Genomic DNA, 25,665 nt, shown 5'->3' on the forward strand with positions numbered 1-25,665 from the left:
TACCTTGTACAACCGTCCGGCCTTGCTTGACTAGGGTGTGCTTATGTTGTGCTAGTTATTATCATTTGGTCGCCTTCCGTATATTAGTAGGGTAGAAATATATATCGTACGATGTTTATCGCATGTGCACTATAATCCAGATACGGGGTAAATACTAAATAATAAATAGGCGACTACAACTATGACATGCATATTTGTCCCGCGACTAATTTGGGATTCATGCAGCGAGCCGAGAGGCGCAATGCTGATCTTCTTGGGTTTTCTTTCTTTTCTAATTTGCTTTGCTCTACTCCGTATGCCGGCTTAGGTTGGACCGTGTCCTGTTTTCTGATTTTCCTACTTGCATAAACTATGGACCTACAGTGTAGGTGTATACATGTTCCGGACCACCCTTTTCTATCTGCCGTCTTACTTGGTATTTAGGGAGTGACACTCTCGTATGATTTTGCATGTACGGAGAACCCTGACATACCTACATGTATGTACATGTGGCGTGGTAGATAGGTGTACAAGGCACAGACAGTCAGACAGGGAATCAAGTGACTACCTCGATTGAGCACGGCGTGCATGCTGTGAACTCCTGTCCTGTACTCCGTACATAGCCTACTAAATCGGACTGGGCTGTTCAGGTTCTTTCATTAATCAAAGTCAGGACCTCGATTTGACTTAACATGATTCACGGAAACATGTTACACAGCGAGGCAGGTATGAGCATAATACTCAAACAACCGAACTAACTAGGAAAACTCTGTGTTTCATATTGAGGACGGACGAGAAGCGAGCGTTCTTGTCGAGAAACACCTAAATTCCGGCGCTGTTTCGGATGATTTTCTCAAACCGCGACTCGGATTAGAAAACCTAAAAGAAGCAAGGGCGCGTTCGTTGTCTTGCGAATCGCTCCTCTTCATATGCAAGTGTCCGTATTGCACAGAAATAGGTCCGCACTTTATTACCTGCACTGCGCCTGTGAAACAAGGCGTAGATTATGGCTGAATGTCGTGCGACCGTTCGTAGTCCCAAAAATGGGTTGTCTTGGTTGCAGATTGCAGACTGCAGATGCAGACTGCAAGCGTCGTGTGGTTCGTGACCGTTCGAGGCTTATGGGTGCACGGATTTCAGCTCGCAGGTTGCCTTTTACCCCATGTTCATCTACATGGTCTGCGTCCACGCCATCATGCAACGCTCGGTCTGCAGATCGGAATCTCTGGGATGCCGTTCCATCGTTTTCAGCTGTCGTGGTCTGTCTGACTCTGATGGCGGACCTTTCGGCCTTTCCTGTCTTGCCGCTTGAGACAGTCCTGGGCTGATCGATGATTGCCGGCGCCACCTGACCAGGATTAACACGAACCCTACAGGGGTCATTGGATGCTTGTGTTGAACTGAACGGGTGACACCGAGGTTCACCCCTTTTCTTTTTCTCCCTTTTTCTTTTTTCTGAATTCTCGGCTCATTCCTCGTCCGCATCACCCTGTGCCTGCGTGGACATCCATTCTTCCATGAGAGCCTGCCGCGAAGGTTCCGAAGGCGTCGTTCCAGGCCTTGACCTGCCACCCTTCCGCGTGACCAGCAGACACAGCGTCCAGCCATAGATGTTGAACCCCTCGTAGTTGGTCCGAAATCGCATCTTCTTGTCATCGCCGTCACCCTCGTCTGCCCATTCCTGATCTTTCGGTCGTTTCGACGCACGCAGCTCGTCACCAGACGAACCACTTCGTCTCCGCTTCCCTGGCATCTCACCACCACCTTCTTCGTCTTCATCCGCGCCCGCCTGGGGAATGTTCCGCAGATCTGACTCCTCGTCGCTCTCGCTCTCGACCAGGATGCCCTTGTCTGCCTGCGAGCCTGCCTCCCCGAGCTTATTGTTGCCTTTCTTCTTCTCGTCTACCCCAGACCCATGATCCTCGAATTCCTTGTGTCGCGTCAGAAGCGAATGACGCGTCCGCGACTCCCGAAGAAACAACGCAACCTCGAACTCATCTGCAAATGCACGTAATCAGCCAACATTCTCCGGTAATATAATCCGTATCCATGTAAGGAGTCAGGTCATGTGCCACGGTCGGGGATTATGAACTCTGCATGAGTGTGTAGATGTACAGCACAATACGCACCTTCAGCGATCACATCCTTGACGGGATGGCCTTTCTTGCGCGAAAGTAGCCTCTCGTTCTCTTCGCGCAGTTTCGGGAGGACTAGCGGTCGGATGGCGGCGAAGATGCGAGGGAGCACGGGGTCGCGGGAGTCGAGGAGCCAGCGCGTGTCGGACGGGTTGTCGAGGTAGATGCGGCATTCGAGGATGGTGTATTTGCTGATGCGGAGGTAGCGCCGGATGGGCGCCATTTTTGTGAGAAGGAGCTGGGCTAGTTTGGGACCTAATTGAATCGCAGAGAGGGAGGGAAGGATTGAGGCGTGAGTTGGGTGAAGATGGGTGATGATGACATATCACGGGCCTTGACTAGGTCGACGTCTGCCAAGCCTTTTCTGCCTCAGTACAATATCCTGCGTTCACACGAGTACTCGGACCTACGAATTCTGAGAAGTGGCATAGCTCATGGGCCGTGGAATATTCCCGTTGGCTTAAATTACATGGTAGAAGATCTCATGATATTGCTGATAGCACAGTTGATAAGAGAAACTCCTTCCGGTCACTCCTGTGGATATATATTTTGACTCGTTAGTCAAGCAAACCATCAGGGTTCCTGTCTAGCCCCTAATGTATACTTCGGTCAACCATGGAGTTGATTGAGATATGCCTATTCGGGTCGTTAATATCAGAAACTTGCTCATGGCCCCTTTGGATCCAGACATAGATCCCCTAATGACCGTCTAGACCATTGCCTGTTAGTTGCTTGTAGCATACAAGGTACTCCGGAGCTAGTTCCTCAATCGGGTCAATTGTCTGCATGGACCATCTGATCGAGATGCCCCAACGAACGAGATAGCAAGAATTACACACATCAACTGGTAACACTTTAAATGTTAGTTGTTCACCGATGGCCAGATCTCAGGCTCATCATTACATAAGCGCAGCACCCCTCCAACCCCGTCACCGCTTTCCCAACCCGGTGGACCTCAGCTTGGGTCAATGAATCATGAGGCGTCTTGGATTTAGCTTTTCAGTGCGGGTGCCTGGAAGTTGAATTCTAACTCTGTATAGATCCCTTTCAATTCCGCTGCTGAAGCAACTTTAGAGCAATTGATGTATCATATCACATTGCTATCTACTCCCTCAGGTGTGTTGATATCGGACGAAAGGTCCACGTGACCGGCCCCTCCGTGACTAAGGACGGTGGCCAATGAAGAGTCTCCCAAAAGAGGGTCAGCCCCAAGCTCGCACCCCCAAGGTCCTCAAAAACGCGACGAAAAGTCTTCTTTGACGTCGAGGATGGCACCCGCTTTCCTCCAAGGTCCTCCGCCGCTGCAACCCAAACCAAAGTGGGAGACATTTCCGTCACCATGTCGCCCCTCCGTCCTCTCTTTCCTCCCCTCAGCTCCCATTCCTCGCCCATTCTCTCCTGGGGTCCTCGCCTTTTGTCTCGTGGGTAGTCTGTCGACCGTCGTGCTCTGTCCGGTGTCTTGCCTCTCCATATCGGCTTCATTCCGTGTCCGAGTCACCCACCCACACCAACACCCACAGACAATTTGCACGTAAATCGACGGAGATATCCGACTCGCACTACACCCCAAGGTCCTCAGCTGTCATCTCAAATCCCTGTTGGTGCCTCGCTTGGCTGGTCTCGAGCGACACTAAGCAGACGTCTAAAGTGGACCGTCAGGGACCTTGAGGACGGTCAAAATCTTGCCTGTGTGGCCTGGTCGCACAACAGGAAGCGATATAAAAGCACGCGACAAGAGAAAACCAAGACGACCAAGAAATACCAAGAATACCAAGAAGCATTAAGCATTCGGGTAATTGCATTCTTGCGCCTTTCTCGCCTTTCGTCGGCTTGTCCTCTCTGCCCACGTTTTTCTTTCGGCGATTGTGCATTCCTCGTCCCACATCTCGACTCGATTCTATTGGATTATCTGGCATATTCCGACGAGGCTCCTGAATTCGACGACATCTGTCATACACGTCAACACCTGGTCCGTGCTGTAAACAGTTTGATTCGAGTCTTGTGCGTGTACATCCCTCTGCCAGGACCAATCGAATCCAATGGCGGACATGTCACTTCTCCATACGCTCCTCGCCCGAGACGAGGATTCGGGCCCTGCTCCTGCCTGTGAAACTGGCAACGAGTATGATGGCCGCATGGGTCTGCGTATCTCCTCGATCTTCGTTATCATGGTCGGTTCCATGTTCGGCGCCGTCTTTCCCGTTTTTGCCGGCAATTATCGTCATTCCAAGATCTTCGGATGGGCTTTCTTCATCGCCAAGTACTTCGGTTCCGGTGTCATCGTCGCCACAGCTTTCGTCCATCTCCTAGCCCCCGCACATGAGTCGCTCACCAACGAGTGTCTGACCGGTCCGATCACGGAATACGATTGGGTCGAGGGTATCGTTCTCATGACCATTGTGGTGTTGTTCTTTGTCGAATTGATGGTTATGCGCTTTGCTCGATTTGGCCAAAATCACTCCCACGATGAATTCGACAGTCACGGCCACGGCCACGACGAGGACTCCGTTCAGCACAGCGCGGAGGTTGCCGACTCCAAAACCCATATGCCCGGAGAAGACCACCTCGGCCACTCGCGCGAGCACAAGGACCTGGAAGCGGGCGCGAAAGCCGCCGCGCTGGAGGAGTACATGGCGCAGCTGACGTCCATCTTCATCCTGGAATTCGGCATCATCTTCCACTCCGTCTTCATCGGACTGACTTTGGCAGTGTCCGGCGAGGAGTTTGTGACGCTGTACATCGTTCTGGTTTTCCATCAGACCTTTGAGGGCCTGGGTCTGGGATCCCGGTTGGCCGAAGTACCCTGGCCTCGCTCGAAACGTCTGACACCCTACTTCTTGAGCATTGGCTACGGGTTGTCCACCCCTATTGCCATCGCCATTGGACTGGGAGTGCGCAACGCCTATCCCCCGGAGGGACGGACGACGCTGATTGTCAACGGCGTGTTCGACTCGATCTCCGCGGGTATCCTCATTTACACGGCGCTTGTGGAACTCATGGCGCACGAATTCATGTTCAGCCGGTCGATGAAGAAGGCCCCCATCGGGCACGTTCTAGGGGCGTTCGGTCTGCTTTGCCTGGGTGCTTTGCTGATGGCCTTGCTTGGAAAGTGGGCTTAGAAAGGGGAGATTGAACGATTTCGATGTATATATTACTTATGTCGGTGGGATTTTATCTCCGGATTTTGGGATAGATCAGGTAAATATGGCTTTCAGTTCAGGGAAATCTATCTCTGTGTTTGGGATAGATTAGGTAAATAATGGCTTTCAATTAATGGACATGTTTATTACAATTTGTCTCTTGTCTCTTCATAAGCGTATAATGGGAAGCTCACTTCCATAGCAGCACCGGCTTAATGACCTTTGTCGCTTTCATATCCTGAAACGCTGTCTGATAATCCTTGATGTCATAATAACTGATCAACTTCTCGATGGGAAAGCGACCCTTTGCATGCTCCTCGATCAAGAACGGGATAAACTATCGTCAGTTAGTTTTCATGACCAACAATCAGCCCCCTAGGGCCAAGAGACCGAGAAGGAAAAGAAACTCACCGTCTTCGCATCCACATCCCCCTCCGTACTTCCCACATACTCCCTCCCCATGATCAAATGCTGAAAGACATCAATCGCGACCGTCGACCCCGGCTTCGGCGCCCCCACCGTCGCAGCCCTCCCCTTCGTACCCAGACACTTCACCATCGTCTCAATCACCCTCGGAACTCCCGTCCCGTCCATCGCAAATTGTGCCCCGTTCCCGGGCTCACAGATCTTCTTAATCTGTCCCTCGACATCCTCGCTCTTCCCGTCGATTACATGCGTCGCTCCCAACTCCCTCGCCGTCGCCAGTCTCCCCTCATTCAAATCCACCGCGATAATCGTCGACGCACCGGCCATCACACCAGCCATCACACCCGCCATACCCACAGCCCCAACCCCAAACACAACAAGCGAGCTCCCCCTCGTCACACGAAGCGTGTTCAACACGCACCCAGCCCCAGTCTGGAACCCACACCCCAGCGCCGCGAACAACGGGAGCTCCGTATCCCGCGGAACCTTAACGATACTAGACCCGGAGACGAGCGCGCGACGCATGAACGAGCTCTGGCCGAAGAACGTCCCGTGCATGGGCGCGGCGCTGTTCGGGTCGTAGAGCGTGGCGGTCCCGTCGAGGCGCTTTCCGGAGAAGTTGAGCGGTGCCCAGGTGGCGCAGTAGGCGGGGTGGGAGGATTTGCAGTACGTGCAGTTTCCGCAGTGGTTGAACGAGAGGAGGACTTTGTCTCCTGGTTGGATGTGTTTGAGGGAGGAGCCGGTTTGGAGGACGGTTCCGGCGCCTTTTGGGTTTGGGGTGTTAGTATTTGATTACAGTTGTTGGTATCTGGTCTTGGGTTGGTGGGAGACGGAGGGAGGTAAGTACTGACCTTCATGGCCGAATACATTAGGGAAGCCGGCGGGGATGGTCCCGTCCATGCAAGATCTGGTTATGAAGTGTTAGTCCTGACTGGCAAACTGAGCTTGAAAAGCAGAAAAAGATAGGAGAGGGCAAGGCTACAGATCGGTATGGCAGACGCCGCTGGCCTCGATCTCCACGATCGCCTCGTCAGGCCGCATCTCGTCCAGCATCACGTCCTCGAGGACTAAGGGCTTGTTGAGTCCGTGGCATACCAGTGCCTGTGTGGTGATTGTGGACATGATGTGATGCCTTTATCTGAGTCGGGGAGGTAGGGTTGGGGACTGTACGGGGTGTGGTATAGTATGTATCTGAAATGCAGCGCAATATAAGCTGACCGATCTGAGACCAGGATCAAGTCCTACCTGATAGGCTGGATAGAGACGACATATATAGCACCAAGACGACATCACGGCCCAGGATATCTAAAGTACCGTGTCCTCCATCCGAGCCGAAAGCACGGTATCACCATCGGCAGCTTGCCACGCAGGGATATCATTTTAAGTTCAATCGACCCGATCAGCTCTGGGATGAGCAGACTACTTCCGACAGAGTGCAATTGATCCTCGAGAGACCGGAACTACTTCGGAGGAAAGGTGAGGAATGGGGACCAGATCCGCGTTTTCAAACCCCGCGGGGAAGGAGTCCAGATCCTCCCCCGACTCTATTGTCCTATCAACAGACAGATGACGGGGCATAAAGAGGCATCGGAAGAGAAAATCGGCAGTCAGAAGGTTGCAGCAACTCCGCTTCTCCGCATTCCCGCTCCACTGACGTCTGCTCATTGCTGCCAAGGGATCTTCATACTTTCCTACATGCGGAAGTCTGGTTCTCGACTGACGGCAGACCCAAAAATGAATTGGCCTTTTCTCTCACCGGAATGGCCATTCGGTAGTTGGTGGGGATCCCTCAGCTCGGGATTTCTCTATCGCTGGAAATCGACGATCTCTGGGCCTGCGGTGGATACAATCTCACTCTGCGTCGCGGCCGAACCAGAAACTACTGGGAACTAAAAACCTTTGCATTATTAACTCGGATTGGAAATGGGCTTGGATTTTCATAAAAAAGGGGTTTCGGTCGCGGGGTTGTTTTCGTATTTTTTTCTTCTTTCTTCGGACATTTTCCTATTTTTCTTCAATTTCCTGTTGTCAATTGAACTTTTTAACCTTTTCTCTCTCTGTCGCTCTGCTGCTTCACTCTCAATTCCTCACCCTCATACCCATACCTACTAGACAAGATGTCCTTCACCCAGGTTCCTCCGGGTGCTTCCGTCCCACTCATCATCAACAACAAGAACATCTCCACAGACATCCAATTCGACGTCACCAACCCCGGCACCGGCCAGGTCGAGCATAAATGCAGCTCTGCCTCCGCTAAAGAAGCCACCGAGGCCGTTGAGGCCGCGCAGGCTGCCTTCCCGGCGTGGTCGCGCACGAAGCCCGACGCTCGCCGTGACATCCTGCTGCGCACTGCGGACGTCTTCGTCGAGCGCAAGGAGGAGTTCCTGCGGTACATGGTCGAAGAGACCGCCGCCGAGCAGATGTACAATGAGTTCATCTTCCAGCTGGGTGTGAATCTGCTGCGGGACGCGGCCGGTAAGATCTCGGGCATTGTGGGCACCGTGCCCACAATTGCGGGCGAGGGCGAGAGCGCCATCATCTACAAGCAGCCGTACGGTGTGATATTGGGAATTGCGCCGTGGTAAGTCCTAGTCCAGTCCCCTCCCGTATAAGGCGTAGCAGCTAATGCATGCCCAGGAACGCACCCTACATTCTTGGTACCCGCTCCGTTGCCCTGGCCCTGGCGGCCGGTAACACCACCGTCCTGAAAGGCTCCGAGCTGTCGCCCAAGTGTTTCTGGGCTATCGGTGACGCATTCCGCCAGGCGGGTCTGCCTGACGGGTGTCTGAACGTCATTTACTCGCGGCCGCAGGACGCCGTTGAGGTAACGACGACGCTAATCGCGCACCCGGCGCTGAAGAAGCTCAGCTTCACGGGCAGCACGGCCGTGGGACGCAAGATCGGTGTTATTGCGGCGCAGCACATCAAGCCTGTGATTCTGGAGTTGGGCGGCAAGGCGCCGACCATCGTGTTGGATGATGCGAATCTGGAGAAGGCGGCGTTGGGAGCCGTCTTGGGGTCGTTTATTCATGTACGTTTCCCGAGTCATCTTTTCCCTTGCCTATGTGCATGGGTTACTTGCATCGGGCCCGAGCTAACACACTACAAGTCCGGCCAAGTCTGCATGTGCACAGAACGCATCATCGTGCACCGCTCCATCGTCGACCAATTCCGCCCCGTCCTGAACGCCACGATCAAGCACATCGCCGGTGGCGGCAGCGGCGAAGTCGTCGTGATCAACGCCGCGGCGGTGACCAAGAACCGGAACCTGGTGCGCGACGCCGTCGCCAAAGGTGGCAAGGTGATTGCCGGTGACCCGGACGCCCCGACGGCCTCGGATACGCGTCTGGCGCCGATCGTCGTCGAGGGCGTCACTCGCGACATGGACATCTACGCGGAGGAGTCGTTCGGGCCCACGGTGTCGTTGTTTGTCGTGGACAGCGACGAGGAGGCCGTGGCGTTGGCGAATGATACCGAGTATGGGCTTAGTGCGGCGGTGTATACGGAGAACTTGGGCCGGGCGTTGAGAGTGGCTAAGGGGATTGATTCTGGGTGAGTTTTCCTTCATTCTCTTCCTTGCTTTCTGCCAAGGGTTCTGGTCCAGGGGTAATGCTAATGGATGTACAGGGCTGTGCACATCAACTCGATGACGGTGCATAACGAGTCGGTTCTGCCTCACGGCGGCGTCAAGAACAGCGGATTCGGAAGATTCGGATCCGACATGTTGGATGAGTTTTTGTGGACGAAGTCGGTGACGTGGATGGATTAGATGTTGTATTTTTGTCTTTTTCTAGCATATATTTCAGGTCTATGAGTATATAATATCATTACGATTGATTTGCCCACGGGCATTCCACCACCAACACTGGCAAATAACCTCGTAGGTGATATATTGGATATCTGGGTGAAGGTGGCGATGAATATGAAATAGGAAGTAGATCACAGGTCAGTGGTGAATATACCCAGAGGATGGGATTATATCACTACATTCCTATCCTATTAACTAGCCCGAGCAAACGACTTCACTGATTGCTATACTATCACTGGAGGAGGGAGTATCTCGCTGCTAAGACTTGAATCACCCCCTCTTCTGTCTCTTCTATCTCTATCTTCTTCATCCTCTTCAAATCAGAGGGACAATAGCTTGCCCATGAAAGCTACACCAAAGCCTCAGTTATGTACAACATCCCACATGGATATCGATATCGCCACAGCCTAATAGACCCATACTAGAGGCTACGGCGAGAGAAAGCCCTCGAATGGCCCGGATGGCTGTTTTTTTTATGTACGCTTTCCCTTCTTTCCTTCCATGCTTACATGTATGACATACATACATACATACCTTGTCGGCATGCCGATTTTTTATACCTATCCAAGACTAATTGATGGCTCTAGATGTGTGAACAAGACGCAGCTTGGAAGAAGGCAGCAAGCAACCACAACAGCGACAGTATCACCATAGAAAGAAACAGGAATGACTCGACTCAGAAATGCCTAAATTTCTTATGGGCTTCGTTGCAGCTTCTGGCATCGTCTTCTCGTTGATAATTGGGTCACCTGTCCCGGCCCCAGCCACTGTTCCTGTCGATGCTACGGACTTTAATCATTTAAAATTGAGCAGACATGAACTACGATGGACACATGTATGTTTCTTTTTCTGTTCTCTAATTTCTGTTTCCTGGTAGCAAGTCCAGTACATCTGCTACTGCAACTACCCTGTCCTCTATTGTATTTCGTTCCAGAGTTGTTACTGATTAGGAATTAGCTGCTCGTTACAAGTACCTGTGTCCTAGGGGTACTTCATTTGCGGTTGAATTGAAACATATTGGCCTTATATCCTGTTATCACGAGCCCAAGGGCCAGTTAGTCATTGGACTTTCAGCTTGAAAGGGTGTGTATACCCGTAGTATCAATCTCAATAACTACCTTGGTTGACGGGATACATGCTAACTCTCCCTAGACGAATTTCCCAAAAAACAATCATGAAACTCCACGTGCAAACAAAGCGCAAGTTGAACCAGATACGCTTTACTTCAAAAGTCTCTAAGAACTCATGAGAGTCTTCCAGAACGAATGGAAGATGCCAGAAACCGTGATACTGAAATCTACTACGCTTTTGTATTGTAGAATGGAAAGTGCACAATAAAGCTACCTGGGAACAAACAGTCTATCCACGATGATCCAATCGATCACCATCTGATGAAGATCCAGCTTCAGCATGAAGAAGGCCTTGTTGAAGAGTGCCTTTGCGAGAGCACCTGTGACACTGTTAACAGAATTCCATGGGGCCCTCGGTATACAATCCAGGACTCGAAACAGTCCTGACAGATTGAAAGAGCTTGCAAATCCGGCTTATACACGAAAACACAATCGTTCCTCCAGCAAACATCAGCCTCCTCCTGAAAAAAGAAACAGTGGACAAGGAGACGTACATAGAACAGATTATGTCCACGTTACGTGGGCCACAAGGACTGGCATTTGCACCAATTGGGCCATATCGCTCTGGTAACAAAATCAGACAGGAACGAAAGTTCACTTTTGGAAACACATAGCACCGTCAGATGGAGTTAATTGATGATAATGCCATCGCAATCCATTCGTCTGCTATAAAACTCCTGACGCGGGGAGACGGCCTCGACCATACCTGTACAGCTCTGGAAGACTGCAGCTAACGTCGATTCCCCTGCTTACCCTCGAAAAGAATTGGACAAAGAGAATACTATAACGCCAATGATTTGTCCCAGGAGCCCCAACTGGCAAGGCCCCTTATGTTATGGCTGCGAATCTTAGATCAGCCCAATAAACTCGGCATCTCAAGTCCCGATTCTCACTGATATGGCGGCAATGGCGCTTGGTATCATCCTGGTCTGATATTTTGCGGATAGAGCCCGCCATATCGTGTTCTCACTTCTCTTCTAGCGCAGGTGTCTTAAAATGGCCAGCGTTGAATTCGCATTCCAAAGGGCAAGTGTCCGAATGAGAACCAGGGGCTATCAGCACCGTGAAAATGCCTATACTTATGCTGTTGTTTGTTGGACCACGGCAAGAGCACGTCTTCTATGCCTGTATGAACGGACAAAACTCAATCCTTCGGCAGTGGCAAAAGAAAAGTCCTTGACAAAACGAGCACTGCGGTTCTTGATCTATTTTCCATGATAGATCATATAGCCTCAATCTCCTGAATTGATGTGGCTTCCACGTGCAATGATACGTGCGTGAGGGTTGGTCTAAGCTGGGCTGTAGATATACTAATCCTCTACAACTTCGCAGTGGAAGACCTTACTACCTGGTGGGTAAGAAAACTTGTTACCGCAGCAGTTAAGCATAACGCACTTGGTTTCTCAGACCTGACAGTGCACGAAAAAGTCCCTGCCGACTGTAACTACAGCCCCGTTCGAAGGAATCGCCTTTGTCTCAAAAACCAGGCTATGTTTCGAGATCAATGGCTCTCGCTCCGAGAGATCCCCCCCGAGCGGGATCCAGTCTCCCGGTTCAGGCCCTCTTATAGCTGACAGAAGGACCAATTCCTTGAGAAAGGATCTAACTCAACGCAAAAAAAAAAAAAAGAAAAAAAAAACATATTTTAATTCGCACCCCAGACCTGACAACCTGACATCCAACATTGCACTTCACAATGATCTAAAGTTTTGTGATTAACAAAATATTAAAAAAAGAGAATTTACAGACGATCAGCTCATAGCTTTGTTTAGTAAAGTCATCTAACGACTAAATCTTATAGCAGATGCTGATGAATACATTTTTGCAATGGATCTAAAGTTTGCAAAATGTAGCGAATATGTCTTGCTAACTAAAAGATATATGCATTTTGATAAGAACAAGCTCTAATAGAGAGCGCATTATCTACTGATTGAATTAAAACTGATTAATCGTTATTTTTCTTTTTTTTACTTCTTAATCTACAAAATCATTCAATTTTCTATCATTCGCGCTTGTAGAAAACTGCAAATATGAAATTGAAATAGAAAAGTTTATTGCGAAAATTATTTAATATATATCTTTTTAATTTCTATAATAATCTGATTTATCGACAAAACAAATTTTCTAACTATTACACTATAATAAAACAAGAAAATAAAAATGATTTAATTGCTGTCTAGTATTCAAGCGTATAAGCTTGTAAATGACGATATTATCAGATCGAAGTTAGTAACTTATTTTATATTTGGTATATGAATGTCTTCTAAGATATCATCACAAAATCTACTCAGGCCAATGGCATATCTATATCATATCTTCCTTCGCTCCATTCCTCTTCTAATCCTCGACAACTAAACAGCCTTCAACCTTATCAACAGCCTCCCATCCTCGTCCCCTGGCCTCGCAGCTAACCTCCCTCTCACCGTCACCTTCCCCCGATCCTCAGCCCTAATCTCCATCTCAAAGGCTAGCACAAAAGCCGCCACCATGGCTCTCAACTCCGCTCTCGCATAATCCGCCCCGATGCATCCATGAGCTCCATGCAGGAACGTCAGATTTGCATACACGCTCTCAGCGCCGCCCGTCTTGTTCATCAGCCCAGTGGCCGCATCGACCCAGCGATCTGGCACGGACTCGTCCGCCGTCGGACCCCAGAGGTGCGGTGCCCGGTTGATGGCGCATGGGGCAATCATGATTCGCGTGTCTTTTGGCACGGTATAGTTCAGAATAGAGGTCTCGCGGCTCGCAACCCGGGGCGTGATAGGAACGGACGGGTATAGACGGATAGCTTCGTTACAGACTCCGTACAGAAGAGGCAGCGATTCCAGAGATTCGGCCATCTGATCGCCGGGTCTCGAGGCGTGGAGGCGGAGTTCCTCGCGCAGACGATCCTGGATTGAGGAATGGCTGGCGAGGAGGTTGATGGCCCAACCGAATGTACCGGCGACTGTTTCGTGTCTAGAAAGTATCAGCATCAGCATCTATTCAAATATCCAGTATGCAAGAGGAATTAGATTCACCCGGCCGCCAAAAACGTCAAGAACTGATCGACCAATTCCTCATCGGTGAACTTGCCCGACGCCAACATCTTCGACAACAGATCCGGCTGATTGTCCTGTTCTTGACCCCTCTCCTTCTTCAGCTCCTGCCTCTGCCTGCTCCTCTGAATAGCCTCCCTGCAGAACTGCCTCAGGTACGCCGTGGAATCATCAAACTCCCTATCCACAGCCCACGGAATCCAATCCACCACCCTCGCCATCGCCGCAAAGAAGAGGAGATCCTTCCCGGGTGTCGACCGAAACGCGCCCTCATATGCCCTCACAATCGGATGGTCACACCCCCTCAAAAGCCCTAACTCCAGACCCAGCGCTGCATCCCCAAACACATCCAGCGTGATCTTCGTCGCCCAGACGTTCATATCTACCACCGTCCCTTTTTCATCCCCAGACGGCCCCCCAGCACCCGGGAGGAGATCAATCTCCATCTCCCTCTTCACCCCATCAACCAATTCCCCACTCCTCTTCCAAAACAACCACGCAAGACGTCTCGTATTCCTGAGCGTGAAACTCGGCATCACATGTCGTCTCTGAATCCTATGCGTCCCCCCAGCGGACGTAAGCAACCCGCCCCCGAGTATCCGACTCGTGAAGAGCCGAATCTCAGGCGGGTTATCGAAATGGTAGGGTTTGCGAACGAGAACCTCGGCCAGGGCTTCAGGAGACGTGAGAAGGAGGTGGTCGGTGTGGAAGAGGTCGCGGAAGAGAATGAGGCCGGAGTTTGGGACTGTGTTCATGAAGTGCAGGTAGGTTTTGCCGAGGGGTTGTTCGAAGCGAGAAAAGGCGTGGCCGAGGATGGGGTAGCCGCCCTTTTGGGGGTTGTTAGAGGATAGAACCCTAAAGTTTGAGGATATAGATAGCTGGGTGTATGTATGTACCTTTGGCTGAGGGAGAGAGCGCAACGGGCTCAGGAATCGAGGGTAAAGGAGGAGTTTGTAGATGATGTAGGCAAGGATGCAGTAGATGGGAAGCTGCAGAGGAGGAATCGAGGTCTCGTTTTTGATCACCGATAGAAGCACGCCTTCTTCATCTTTGCTGGCGGTTGACGATGATGTTGTTGATGGATGGCAGGCCCACGGGGCCACTCGGTTCAGAAACGTCGGTGGAGCCATCGTGACATTGAATGCTCAAGTTTATGAAATGAAATGAGATGGGGCATGGCTTGGAATCTGGGGATTTTTTTCAATTGAATGTGTTGGCCAGGCCTCTTATCGGGGCATGTTCATATGTACAGTGCATGCCCAACTAAAATCCCCAATAGTATGTACAGCCATACTATTGTAACACTAAAATAATACTAAAGATAGAAAAAGAACAAAGGCATATCTGAGCTAATCCTATCACTGTACATCAATTAGCGCCTCCTACGCATCTTTATGTTTGTTTGTGTCAGACTGTCAGATCAGCTCAGCCTTGGAATACGTCACAAGAATCTTCTTCTTTTCCCCAATTCGGCTGTAGATGTGGCCAAGTCTGCCAGCTCAGCCCGTAGAAAGTTGTATGGTACATGCGGCTTCATGCGGAAGCTAGTTTCACCAGGCAGGAAATGGTATAATTATTTTTCTTTTCCCAAAGATACAAAGGCAGTCGGGCTGCTATATATGAGAGGGCTACTGCGATTGATTCGTTGGTTGGTTTCTATTTTTACGGCCCTTACGTTTTGTTTTGTTTGCTTATTTTAACACCAGTCATAGGCTTGATCACTCCAACAAACTCCATCCATTATCTCACATTGACTCGAGGGATGAATCTCTGTGTCACTACATGCTCTGCACGGGTTAGGTTCTCGAACTCTGCTTTGAATAACCCCGTCAGCTGTCACATCGCAGGTCTCCAATGGTTTATACCAGAGACGATGTGGGCTATTTCCAATCTGGGTAAATCGACTTGGCAGGAGCTTTGTGAACTCGTAGTTAAGTCTTTGAATGGGCCACTCTAGACTTGGAGAATAAAAAGGCAACGGAAAGTAAAAGCTTCGGCAAATTCAAGATACTTCTATGAAGGGAACGAAGAAGAATAGAAAAGGAATCCTGCGGCGCAAAGAACAGGCTAAATGTTCTATTCAAAAACCTTATTAAGGCCCATCCTGAGTCGCCTTGCGCCACCGCAGAGTCTCTCGACCCCCTTCGAGGTCCGCCGAGGCTTCTTCGCAAGTAAGCGCCAGCAATCTATCGCAACCCACAGTCTTGAGGTCTATAAATCGCCGCACAGTCTGTCCCCGGAGATTGGGAAGGTTGCAATACTGCACTCGATGAATCACCACAGGCGTAGAGGTGTTCTCCTCCGTGGAATAAGTCCCATTGTACCCCATATACCGTCTTGACGCTTCTGCCAGCTCGCTCTCTGACCCAGCCCGTGGGTTTCGTCCTCCAAAGGGCGTTTGTCCTGGCACTTGTAGGGTCGCAGAAACGTACCCATCAGCGGAGTATATGAGTCGTCCTTGGATGCTGTGTCCAAATGGGTGCTGCTGATGTCCGTTGGGGTCTATGGCGGTCAATTCCATTAGATCCCAACTCCCAAGCAATTGATCTCGAATGGATGCGGGCTGGGGCTTCGATGGACAGTCTATCAAGCCTCGGCTTGTGTCTCGGCCCAGGTGCCCTCTTCTCACGTAGTTCTGGCGGATGAAGTCGACCCCGTAGGTAGGCAAGTTGCGTTCTTCGATATAAACGTCTTCGATATCGCACACTGTCTGCAGACCGACCATGTCCATGAGCTCGCACGGCCCCCACGCGGCGTGCAAATTGGCCTTGAACACGCGATCAATGTCCTCTGCAGTGCACACTCTCTCGGCCAGCACGAGCATGACCTCGCGCTTAATCGCCGCCCAGATGCGATTTGACACAAATCCCGTCGATTCCTGCTCGACTATCAAGGGCTCTAGTCTCACAGACTCCATCCGGGAAGCGGCCTCCTTGGTGACTGCTGCACTTGTCCGGCCGCATGTCATGATCTCCACGATCGGTATCTCAGGCGGACGGATGTAATGAGTGTTGAGGAACAGGCATTGTCTTTCATCACTTAGACTGGAGACCAGCCTGCTGCTTCGAATCGACGAGGAGTTCGTAGCAATGATTGTCAGCGGATGCGCGAGCTTGTCAATCTCGCCCAAAACGTGCATCTTGAGAGAGATCTGTTCGGGGACCGACTCGATCACCATCCACGCATCTTGCACAGCGTCGGCTAGTGTGGATGCAATCTCCACATGTCCTGTGGTCTCGTTGGATAGAGATATGGAGTCTCCCAAAGTATCTTGCACCCAGTTCAAAGCTTCGACAGCGCGGTCCGGTTCGGTGTCAAAGATCCTGACAGAAACTGCACCACGGGACCAGGACAGAGCGATGCGACGGCCAAGTTTACCACAGCCAATGACGGCTACACTGTTGGGTTTGGAGTTTGGTGAGAGCTCCTCGGCTGTCATTTTGGCTCTTATGAGTGTAAGCTTGGTCGGATTGGGATTTCTCTTCTCGAGGATCAGGCCGACTCAGCATTGGGGGTGTCGGCTTGTTATATTCGCTGTAACAGAGCTAGCGACCCTTAGTGTGATCTTCTTGGTCGGTCCGCCCTTACATAGCTGCACGGCATATATTTTGGCTTACTTGCCGCATTCAATTACTCTTGAAGATTATCGTCATCAGTCTTACCTTTCCGTCTAGCTACCTACATTCAACGGATTTCCCTCCCATCACAGCCATGACCGGGGTACTTTCCGCACCTCCTGACTTTGAGAGAAAAGTATCCGGCTTCTTTGAGCGACACTGTCAGGATTCTAAGGGCCGAGTACGTCACTTGTATCTCTGGGGCATAGTGCATAAATCCCCCAGTCATTGTGACTAATGAACCATCCAATCCAGGGCTGGGACTTCAACCCCGAAAACTACAATGCGCGAATCGAAGCAGTCTCCCCAGGATCAGGGGCCAGTTCTCCCCCCTCGGTGACCTTTGGCTTCGTCGTGACGGAGGATATGTGTAACTACACCCACCACCTTCATGGTGGATGCGTGGCCACCATTATCGATACACTCAGCACCCTCTTTCTGCTCGCATTGTCTAAACCAGGCCTCTACTCGCAAGGAGGTGTCAGCCGCCACCTGCACACCACTTACCTGCGGCCTGTCCCGGTGGGGAACGAGGTGCGCCTGGTATGTAGCCTAAAGCATGTGGGTAAGAAACTTGTTTTATTGAAGGCGAACCTGTACAGAGTGGATGACGAGGGGCTCTGTGTGATTGGTATCAATGAGAAAGCGAACACGGATCCTTCTAAGAAAGCAAGAATCTAAGGCCTTCCGAGAACATGTCATAATGAACCTTATTCACAGAGTCTATATAACTCAATGTCCACGTTCTCCCTGTAACCGCCATTATGCCAAGTGTATATGCACGTAAGCGATTTGGGAAATAGAAAGAGTCTCTTACGGCTGTTGGAAACTGGAAACTGCATATGTTACGTCAGATATTGTTAGTTCAAGCCACCAACCAACCTTATTCCAGTATGAATGCAACACTCACACAAGAGTCCAGGAGGCCTGTCATACTAAAAACGCCGTAGCGGGAACTGCGCTGGGGCCTGTGAATGTTGAAGATATAGGGGCAGCGATGTGAATAACAGCTGTCACTCCCGAATGCTCGAATTGTCAGCTCTTATCTTTCGCCCATTCGTCCCGTAATTGTTAACAATAACAGCTCGTTTACATTGAGCCATATGATTGAAAGCACCCAGAATAGTTATATCAGGCACATGTTTAACCTTCGACAAGCCATCACCACTTCACTCACTCCAAGTTTGTAGTCGCGTTCTCAGTTGACCCAAACGTGGCGAGTACTGTTCTGCGGGTTGCGAACCGGCCTGTAGAAGCCCATGTACTGTACGGGACGCAATGTAGCCAATGGCACCGGTATCCAGGATAATTCCCCTATCCTGTCTCGTGTTGCAATCTGCCGGTGGGCAGTATTATTTGTCGGGCCTACTCAGGACAGCATAGAAGCACTTAAGCAAGGGGAGATCAGGACCGTAAAATTGCCTCGATGCCTCGATGCCACGATGCCACGTTTTAGTCGGTCCTGTTCCACTCGTTGTGCTAGGTGATGATGTCAATATAAAAGGCTTGTACAAGCCGCCCAGATTTCATCTGGGGCGATGAAAGGGATCACTCAATCACTTCAGCTCCAGTTAGTGTTCAGATTACAGAAGATAAAGATCCGATAACGGCCAAACGTGTCGGGAAACCAGTTAACGAGTTGTATCCTACAGAAGTTGTTCTGAATTGCCATAGACCGAATCACGTCAACCATAAAGCTTTGAGAGAGAAAGTCGACGGTGATCCAGTCGTATACACAATTCTCTCCTTCGAGGTCTCAGCAAGAAGAGTATAGGGCTGACTCGGCCAACAGGAAACGGTGTTTGAAAGACCTTATCCCGCATTGGATACTATTTCCGGGGACTTTGTCCGGGGTGAGACAGAAGCTTATCCACTCTGAGACAGCTACCAAGACCTCGGGCCTGTCTAACCAGCAGCCCTAATTTAGGCCGGTGTTCCCTGCTGGATTGGTTGGAAATGCACTCGTATGCATGAAAGAAGAATCTAGGAGGACCAATTCCTGCATATGCGATGAATCTCGGGTGGAACGCTGGGGGCTTGCCAGTATAACCTAGAGCCAACAATGAGGTCGATGTCTACACGCTACTAGAACAGTCTCCAGGCGACAGAAGGAAAGCCCTGATTACATCAGCCGCTGCCCCTCGACCCCTCGGCTTCACCGCCTCAGGCCGCATTCGTTTAGTGGCCAATGAGGGCGGACGGCGCCTAGCTCGGTCTGGCGCCTATCCGCATGCGGCCTAGTGGCTGCAAAAATTGTTAGCGCGGGCGCAGGTTGCAAGGACTCAAAAGCCAATTTTTTTCTCCTCCGATTTTTCTTCTTTTTTCTTTCTTTCCTTTCTTTGGGAAAGGAAGACTTTCTCCATCAACAGAACGTTTCTATCGTCGATCTGTTGATTAACCCCTCTTTGATCTCTACGAGTTACGATAGAAAACTCTAGAATCTTTTTTATTCTTCCACAATGCCTATCTCCAACGGCGACGCTCTTGGCAAGGCCATGAAGGCCGAGATCCAGGATCACACCAAGGCCCTGGAAGTTCTGGAGAAGGACTACCCCTCCAGAGATGGTTTGGATGTTGATACTCTGCTGGATTCGGACAAGCACGGAGCATTGACCTACAATGACTTCCTCATCTTGCCCGGATATATCGGTAAGACGACGATGAGCCTTTTTCTGCAGTCGTTTGGTGCCTAGTTATTCATACCTTATGACAGGCTTCCCTGCTTCCGATGTCAGCCTGGACACCCCCGTCACCAAGCGCATCAGCTTGAAGGCTCCTCTTCTGTCCTCCCCCATGGACACTGTCACCGAGCACAACATGGCCATCCACATGGCTTTGCTGGGTGGTCTGGGTGTCATCCACCACAACTGCACTGCCGAGGAGCAGGCTGAGATGGTCCGCAAGGTGAAGAGATACGAGAACGGCTTCATCTTGGACCCCGTTGTGCTCTCCCCCAAGGCTACTGTCGGAGAAGCCCGGGATCTGAAGACCAAGTGGGGATTCGGTGGTTTCCCCGTCACTGGTAAGTTATCAAACTTTTTGCCTTATTCTCCCCTTGCCCTTTTGCCCAGCTGCAAATTTTTGTGATGATTTCCATCTTTCTTCATATAACTTTCGTTCCACTGGAGCAGCGAGAGTTGCACTGTAGAGAAACAGATTATTATCTGATCCATGTATCCTGCATTTTAATGTTCTTGATTCCACACATTTTTTGCAAGAACTCATGACTAATCCTGTTACTGTCAACAGAGAACGGTACCCTCCGCTCGAAGCTCGTCGGAATGGTCACCAGCCGTGACATTCAGTTCCACCCCAACCTTGACGACCCAGTCACCGCCATCATGGCCACCAACCTGGTTACTGCCCCTGCTGGCACCACCTTGGCCGAGGCCAACGAGGTTCTCCGTAGCTCCAAGAAGGGCAAGCTCCCCATCGTTGATGAGAGCGGAAACCTTGTCTCCCTGCTCTCCCGCAGTGACTTGATGAAGAACCTCCACTATCCTCTGGCCTCTAAGCTTCCCGAGTCGAAGCAGTTGATCTGCGCTGCTACCATCGGTACTCGTGATGCCGACAAGCACCGTCTTCAGCTGCTTGTTGATGCTGGTCTTGACATCGTCATCCTTGACAGCAGCCAGGGTAACAGCATGTACCAGATCGAAATGATCAAGTGGGTCAAGAAGACCTTCCCCGAAATTGATGTCATTGGCGGAAACGTCGTGACTCGGGAGCAAGCCGCGGCTTTGATTGCCGCCGGTGTCGATGGCCTGAGAATTGGCATGGGCAGCGGTAGTGCTTGCATCACCCAGGAGGTCATGGCTGTTGGCCGTCCCCAGGCCGCCTCCGTTCGCAGCGTGTCTTCTTTCGCCGCCCGCTTTGGCGTTCCTTGCATTGCTGACGGTGGTGTCCAGAACGTTGGTCACATCGTCAAGGGTCTTGCCATGGGTGCCTCCACCGTCATGATGGGTGGTCTCCTTGCCGGTACCACCGAGTCTCCCGGTGAGTACTTCGTCAGCAACGAAGGTCAGCTGGTCAAGGCCTACCGTGGCATGGGCAGTATCGCCGTCATGGAGGACAAGAAGGCCGGCGGCAAGGCTGGCAACGCCGGTACCGCTCGGTACTTCTCGGAGAAGGACAACGTCATGGTCGCCCAGGGTGTTGCCGGCTCCGTCCTCGACCGTGGCTCCGTCACCAAGTTCATCCCTTACCTCGTTGCGGGTGTGCAGCACTCTCTTCAGGACATCGGTGTGCCCAGCCTTGATGCTCTGCACGACGGTGTGAACAAGGGTCTTGTCCGCTTTGAAATGAGAAGCGCTAGCGCCATGGCCGAGGGTAACGTCCACGGTCTGCACAGCTACGACAAGAAGCTCTACTCTTAAATGAACTAGATAATGCGCTTGGTTGATTTATTCTTCTATTCGGGACTTTTCTTTGCTTCAAAGACCGGTTTACACGATGACACGTGGTGATACGAAAATAAAAAAGTTCACTGGCATGAGGGTTAGGAGTTAGATGTGGATATGTGCGGGCATTTGTTTTTCTTTCTTGGTTGCTGTAGCATTTCATGCTTACCATGATTATGCAATTGGGATATTGAACTATGAATTAGACTTTATCACTTGTTCTCAACACTTTTAGCTCTGCAACTGCGTACTTGTAAATCTTCGCTCGGTCTCAATCTCATACTCTTGTCGGAGAGAGGCGGTCTAAACCTGAACCGGCTACCCGCGGGGGAACAGTCAGCCTAGGTTCTCCCAGCCATTGCCAAGGTTATGTTCTCCGGAGTACTAGTAGTAGTTCCTGGCATGCGTCCTCGTTCCCCCTTCATCAATTGATCCTGCTCCTCCTTTCCTTATTTATTCTAGAATCAAAGTTAGCTGCACCTCGGTTGCTCTTCATACAAGGACATGGTCAACCCCGCACATGTGCCGCGGCGCGCATTCACACTATCCAAGTCGCTATACATCAACCGGCAAGGACTCATCCGACGCTCCTTTCCGACAGGTTCTACGCATACACCTTTACGAGCTACATCTTGTCTTTATTTGACCCAATCTATTGGTAGAGCCTCATCGGTATCCCAAACCAAAGGAGTCTTTTCGTCGCGCAGCATGTCATCGCAAAGAGGCACTCAAAAGCCGAAGGCGAAGCCATCGCCCCCAAGGCCGAGTTCAAGGTTAGCCGAGCTTGTTTTCCATCTAAGTCATTCGTGAAGGGAAAGAAAAGCAGAAATTACAACCTGCAACAAATATTTCAGTCAAGATACAAATGACTGACGATATGCAGTGTCATTCTGGTATCTCCGAAGAACGAGATCCTGCTACTCCATCGCGTCAAGACCTCGACGTCATTTGCCTCGGCTCACGTCTTCCCCGGCGGAAACCTATCAAGTCAAGACGGACCATGTCCACCCGTCGAGGACCTGAAAAGGCACGACGATGGTCCCTGGTACCGACAAGCCGCGCTCCGCGAGCTGTTCGAAGAGAGCGGAATCCTGCTGGCCAAGAACAAGACCTCCGGGAAGATGCTAACTGTTCCGGAGGACGAGCGGGAAAAGGGCAGACGGTCGATTCATCAGCAGGAGGTCACTTTCGCCGATTGGTTGTATGGGCTGGATTCTGCGGCTGTTCCTGATACAGGTTCGATCTTCCCTACTTCTTCTACTGTACTTTCCGAAAGTCTGCCCGTGTTTCCGTTTTGAGTAACTAACTGGATCTTTTGAAGAGCAACTGATGCCGTTCACGCGATGGATCACCCCGACGAACGTGCCCAAGCGATATTCCACGCAAATGTACCTGTATTTCCTCCCTTTGCCTCTCGAAGCCGAGAAATCACTTCTAAATGAGATTCCCGCGGAAGGAGAGCGTGAGGAAATCCAAGTGCCTACGAGCGACGGCGGCATCGAAGTCACCGAGGCTAGATTCTTGCCGGCGTCGGAATGGCTTCGTATGGCGCAACAGGGCGAGATCATGCTTTTCCCGCCGCAGTTTCTGCTTTTGCACCTGGTGTCGCAATTCTTAGATAAGGAGCCTCGTGCCGGAACATCGGTAGACGATTTGAAGAACCGACGGACACAGCTGGTCGAGTTCGCACGTTCGGGTACTCCCCCATGGACCGAGAAGTGCATATCTCCGAAGATGCTCAAAATGACGTCCGACAAGCGGACGGTGCTCGCTCTGGACCATCCCGGGCCGGAATTAAAGGACAGTGATAGACGTGGCGAATCCGACCGAGTTGTCTTGGTACGTTTCTCGCAAGGAGCGGCTCGCCAACTCGAAGTTTGCTGGAAGAAGGAGGTATTTCCAGCGGATGGCGGGGAAGAAAAAAGCCATCTATAAGACAACTATCCAGATATCGTATACTTTTGAATGTTGAACAATTTACAAGGATCAGGCATCCAGGGTCAGGAGCAGCCACCGGAGACCCGGTCCCCCCGTCTAGATCGCGTACAACCACGGACGGGAAAGTAGGGCACTGCTTTACCGCCACGGCCCCTCCCCCAATGGGAACACGACCGTAGCCCTCGACAAAAGATCACATGACCCACACAACCGTCGCCCGGAATCGCCCCAAAAGAGTCGCGCATTTTCACGACCGTCCGCCAGTTTAACCCGCCAGCGCACCCCCTCCGAATTCTCACCGTCGTCAACCTCAGACACTACCAACCGCCAAAATGGAGAACGAAAAGGGAGAGATTGTCGATCTGTATGTTGTCACCGTTTTTTTCTCTCTCCTTTATTAGGGGATTTTGCATTTTCCCCTGCAGGGAGGAGGAAAAGGTCCGATCGATTTCCGGCGACTAGGGAATGAACATGTCCTTGTGTCTCGTCACTCGTCTTGTCTTGCGATTTGGTCTTGTGGTTGTCAAGAGGAGGGAAAGAATTAAGTCAGGAACGGACATGTCGCTGTCCATATTCGCATTTTACGGGCTGGTGGATTCGCGAAGACAAGGCGACAGCGAGAGGGCAAGAGGCATATTCAGACCTATCGCAGCCAGCGAAGGGTTCCCAATTCTTCTTTCCAATTTGCATGCTATAACTGCATTCAAAGAGACATGAAAAACAAGCGAAAGGACAACAGGGAACCCAAGCTTCGGAGCCAATGCGATCTGCACCTGGAAGGAAAAATTGCAACGTTCAACCATGATGAAAAAAGAACTCACACTAACATTTCTTCCCAACCAGCTACGTCCCCCGCAAGTGCAGCGCCACCAACCGCATCATCAAGGCCAACGACCACGCCTCCGTCCAGCTCTCCGTTGGCAAGGTTGACGAGAACGGCCGCTACACCGGTGAGAACAACACCTACGCTCTCTGCGGTTTCATCCGTGCTCGCGGTGAGAGCGACGACTCCTTCAACCGCCTCGCCCAGCGTGACGGTTACCTCAAGAACGTCTGGTCCGCCAACCGCCAGCGGTAAATGATGAATTTACGGGTGTTTGAGAATTTCTGGGGTGGACTTTGATGGTGGGGGATAACCATGATGGTATGTTCTCTTTTCTTTCCATCTCTGTCGGCTCTGTTGTAGAATGGCAGACATAATGTGTTCGCAAGATAAGAGGCTAATGGAATGATGTTCATAGGATCAATGATGTTTTTATACCGAATTTGTGGGGTTAATAACATCGGCCGATATGATTAAGAATTTCCTTAAAAAAAAAACCATGAATGAAAGAATTTCATACAGTCAATTAATCAAATCCATCTCTGGTTTCTTTCCGTTGTCAATATCGTCCCTGTCATACCGATCATTCCTATGTCCCATTCTTTCCCCTCCTACCATGCCCAAACCCAACTGTAATCTCCTTCCCTATACCTTACCTTTCTTCCCCCAATCCCTCCTCCCAAGATCCCTCGAACCAAAAAAAAAAAAAAAAAAAAAAAAAAAAAAAAAAAAAAAAAAAAAAAAAAACGGCCCATCAAACCCCCCTCACCCGACGCCCTTCTCAGATTGAACATCTTCGAGATATTCATCCGAGTTCCATGGGCCGTCCCTATGAGCGAGGAGGTAGTTCAGATCTCAGTAAGAAACCAAAAAGTAATACTTGCTTTCCCTTTCTTACTGAACCCTGTGCCGAATATTATTCATATCCCGCCTACTGAAGAGCCACTTCTGCAGAGATGTGCGCTGGGGCACAGATACGGGTGGGACATTTCCTCTAGTACTATTTGATTTTTTTTTTTTTTACTTTGCTTAGTTGGCTTTTGGCCTTGCTTGCTTCGGGGATTTGTAGATTTGCGTTCCATTCTAGGCACGTACGGATTCGATAGGTTTGTGGGTTTACTTATCCTGGAATGAATGTTCATGTTTGTAACCACTACTCTGAATCTCGTACTTTTGCAAACTCAGGTCTTGGAAATGTAGGTCTTCTCTTTTGCTATTTATTCCCTCGATT

At 50.6% G+C, this 25,665-nt stretch overlaps 12 protein-coding genes across 13 annotated transcripts; 7 read left to right on the forward strand and 5 right to left on the reverse strand.

The window, feature by feature from the left end:
• Positions 1–1,447: 1,447 nt before the first annotated feature.
• LDX57_000916 (uncharacterized protein) lies at positions 1,448–2,337 on the reverse strand (the record flags this gene model as incomplete). The annotated part of the gene is made up of 2 exons (XM_046082562.1): positions 1,448–1,977; positions 2,109–2,337. The coding sequence occupies 2 exons, from the start codon at positions 2,335–2,337 to the stop codon at positions 1,448–1,450; spliced, it is 759 nt and encodes a 252-aa protein (XP_045938519.1).
• An 881-nt stretch (positions 2,338–3,218) lies between these two features.
• On the reverse strand, positions 3,219–3,596 carry LDX57_000917 (uncharacterized protein; the record flags this gene model as incomplete). Its single annotated transcript, XM_046082563.1, has 1 exon — positions 3,219–3,596. The coding sequence occupies one exon, from the start codon at positions 3,594–3,596 to the stop codon at positions 3,219–3,221; it is 378 nt and encodes a 125-aa protein (XP_045938520.1).
• Positions 3,597–4,153: 557 nt separating this feature from the next.
• Positions 4,154–5,233, forward strand: zrfB (low-affinity Zn(2+) transporter ZRT2; the record flags this gene model as incomplete). The annotated part of the gene is made up of 1 exon (XM_046082564.1): positions 4,154–5,233. One exon carries the CDS (start codon positions 4,154–4,156, stop codon positions 5,231–5,233), a length of 1,080 nt encoding a protein of 359 aa, XP_045938521.1.
• Positions 5,234–5,444: 211 nt separating this feature from the next.
• On the reverse strand, positions 5,445–6,802 carry LDX57_000919 (NAD(P)-dependent alcohol dehydrogenase; the record flags this gene model as incomplete). The annotated part of the gene is made up of 4 exons (XM_046082565.1): positions 5,445–5,591; positions 5,666–6,444; positions 6,532–6,587; positions 6,663–6,802. 4 exons carry the CDS (start codon positions 6,800–6,802, stop codon positions 5,445–5,447), a joined length of 1,122 nt encoding a protein of 373 aa, XP_045938522.1.
• Positions 6,803–7,797: 995 nt separating this feature from the next.
• LDX57_000920 (aldehyde dehydrogenase) lies at positions 7,798–9,449 on the forward strand (the record flags this gene model as incomplete). The annotated part of the gene is made up of 4 exons (XM_046082566.1): positions 7,798–8,261; positions 8,318–8,711; positions 8,790–9,232; positions 9,308–9,449. 4 exons carry the CDS (start codon positions 7,798–7,800, stop codon positions 9,447–9,449), a joined length of 1,443 nt encoding a protein of 480 aa, XP_045938523.1.
• A 3,520-nt stretch (positions 9,450–12,969) lies between these two features.
• LDX57_000921 (uncharacterized protein) lies at positions 12,970–14,786 on the reverse strand (the record flags this gene model as incomplete). The annotated part of the gene is made up of 3 exons (XM_046082567.1): positions 12,970–13,576; positions 13,639–14,483; positions 14,553–14,786. 3 exons carry the CDS (start codon positions 14,784–14,786, stop codon positions 12,970–12,972), a joined length of 1,686 nt encoding a protein of 561 aa, XP_045938524.1.
• A 962-nt stretch (positions 14,787–15,748) lies between these two features.
• LDX57_000922 (uncharacterized protein) lies at positions 15,749–17,095 on the reverse strand (the record flags this gene model as incomplete). Its single annotated transcript, XM_046082568.1, has 1 exon — positions 15,749–17,095. The coding sequence occupies one exon, from the start codon at positions 17,093–17,095 to the stop codon at positions 15,749–15,751; it is 1,347 nt and encodes a 448-aa protein (XP_045938525.1).
• Positions 17,096–17,367: 272 nt separating this feature from the next.
• On the forward strand, positions 17,368–18,522 carry LDX57_000923 (PaaI family thioesterase; the record flags this gene model as incomplete). Its single annotated transcript, XM_046082569.1, has 2 exons — positions 17,368–17,454; positions 17,529–18,522. 2 exons carry the CDS (start codon positions 17,368–17,370, stop codon positions 17,952–17,954), a joined length of 513 nt encoding a protein of 170 aa, XP_045938526.1. The 3' UTR covers positions 17,955–18,522.
• A 1,095-nt stretch (positions 18,523–19,617) lies between these two features.
• On the forward strand, positions 19,618–21,902 carry IMD1. 2 transcript variants are annotated; one of them, XM_046082570.1, is made up of 3 exons: positions 19,618–19,922; positions 19,987–20,295; positions 20,523–21,902. In XM_046082570.1, the coding sequence occupies exons 1-3, from the start codon at positions 19,733–19,735 to the stop codon at positions 21,647–21,649; spliced, it is 1,626 nt and encodes a 541-aa protein (XP_045938527.1). In that variant the 5' UTR covers positions 19,618–19,732; the 3' UTR covers positions 21,650–21,902. The 2 variants fall into 2 exon arrangements, with proteins under 2 accessions (XP_045938527.1, XP_045938528.1); XM_046082571.1 differs by having other exon boundaries at positions 19,618–20,295.
• Positions 21,903–22,381: 479 nt separating this feature from the next.
• LDX57_000925 (uncharacterized protein) lies at positions 22,382–22,971 on the forward strand (the record flags this gene model as incomplete). The annotated part of the gene is made up of 2 exons (XM_046082572.1): positions 22,382–22,446; positions 22,557–22,971. 2 exons carry the CDS (start codon positions 22,382–22,384, stop codon positions 22,969–22,971), a joined length of 480 nt encoding a protein of 159 aa, XP_045938529.1.
• A 31-nt stretch (positions 22,972–23,002) lies between these two features.
• On the forward strand, positions 23,003–23,608 carry LDX57_000926 (uncharacterized protein; the record flags this gene model as incomplete). Its single annotated transcript, XM_046082573.1, has 1 exon — positions 23,003–23,608. The coding sequence occupies one exon, from the start codon at positions 23,003–23,005 to the stop codon at positions 23,606–23,608; it is 606 nt and encodes a 201-aa protein (XP_045938530.1).
• A 256-nt stretch (positions 23,609–23,864) lies between these two features.
• Positions 23,865–24,987, forward strand: rps21 (40S ribosomal protein eS21). Its single transcript, XM_046082574.1, has 3 exons — positions 23,865–23,975; positions 24,455–24,755; positions 24,853–24,987. The coding sequence occupies exons 1-2, from the start codon at positions 23,944–23,946 to the stop codon at positions 24,687–24,689; spliced, it is 267 nt and encodes an 88-aa protein (XP_045938531.1). The 5' UTR covers positions 23,865–23,943; the 3' UTR covers positions 24,690–24,755; positions 24,853–24,987.
• The last annotated feature ends 678 nt before the right edge of the window (positions 24,988–25,665 follow it).

This window comes from Aspergillus melleus (assembly GCF_016097325.1).
Source record: "Aspergillus melleus strain CBS 546.65 chromosome Unknown contig1, whole genome shotgun sequence".
Taxonomy (NCBI): Eukaryota; Fungi; Ascomycota; class Eurotiomycetes; order Eurotiales; family Aspergillaceae; genus Aspergillus; species Aspergillus melleus.

Coding starts and splice junctions, on each gene's coding strand:
- IMD1 (XM_046082570.1), top strand. CDS start 19,733: ATGCCTATCTCCAACGGCGACGCTCTTGGCAAGGCCATGAAGGCCGAG. Junction 19,923..19,986: donor CATCTTGCCCGGATATATCG/GTAAGACGACGA, acceptor ACCTTATGACAG/GCTTCCCTGCTTCCGATGTC. Junction 20,296..20,522: donor CGGTGGTTTCCCCGTCACTG/GTAAGTTATCAA, acceptor TACTGTCAACAG/AGAACGGTACCCTCCGCTCG.
- rps21 (XM_046082574.1), top strand. CDS start 23,944: ATGGAGAACGAAAAGGGAGAGATTGTCGATCT. Junction 23,976..24,454: donor AAGGGAGAGATTGTCGATCT/GTATGTTGTCAC, acceptor CTTCCCAACCAG/CTACGTCCCCCGCAAGTGCA.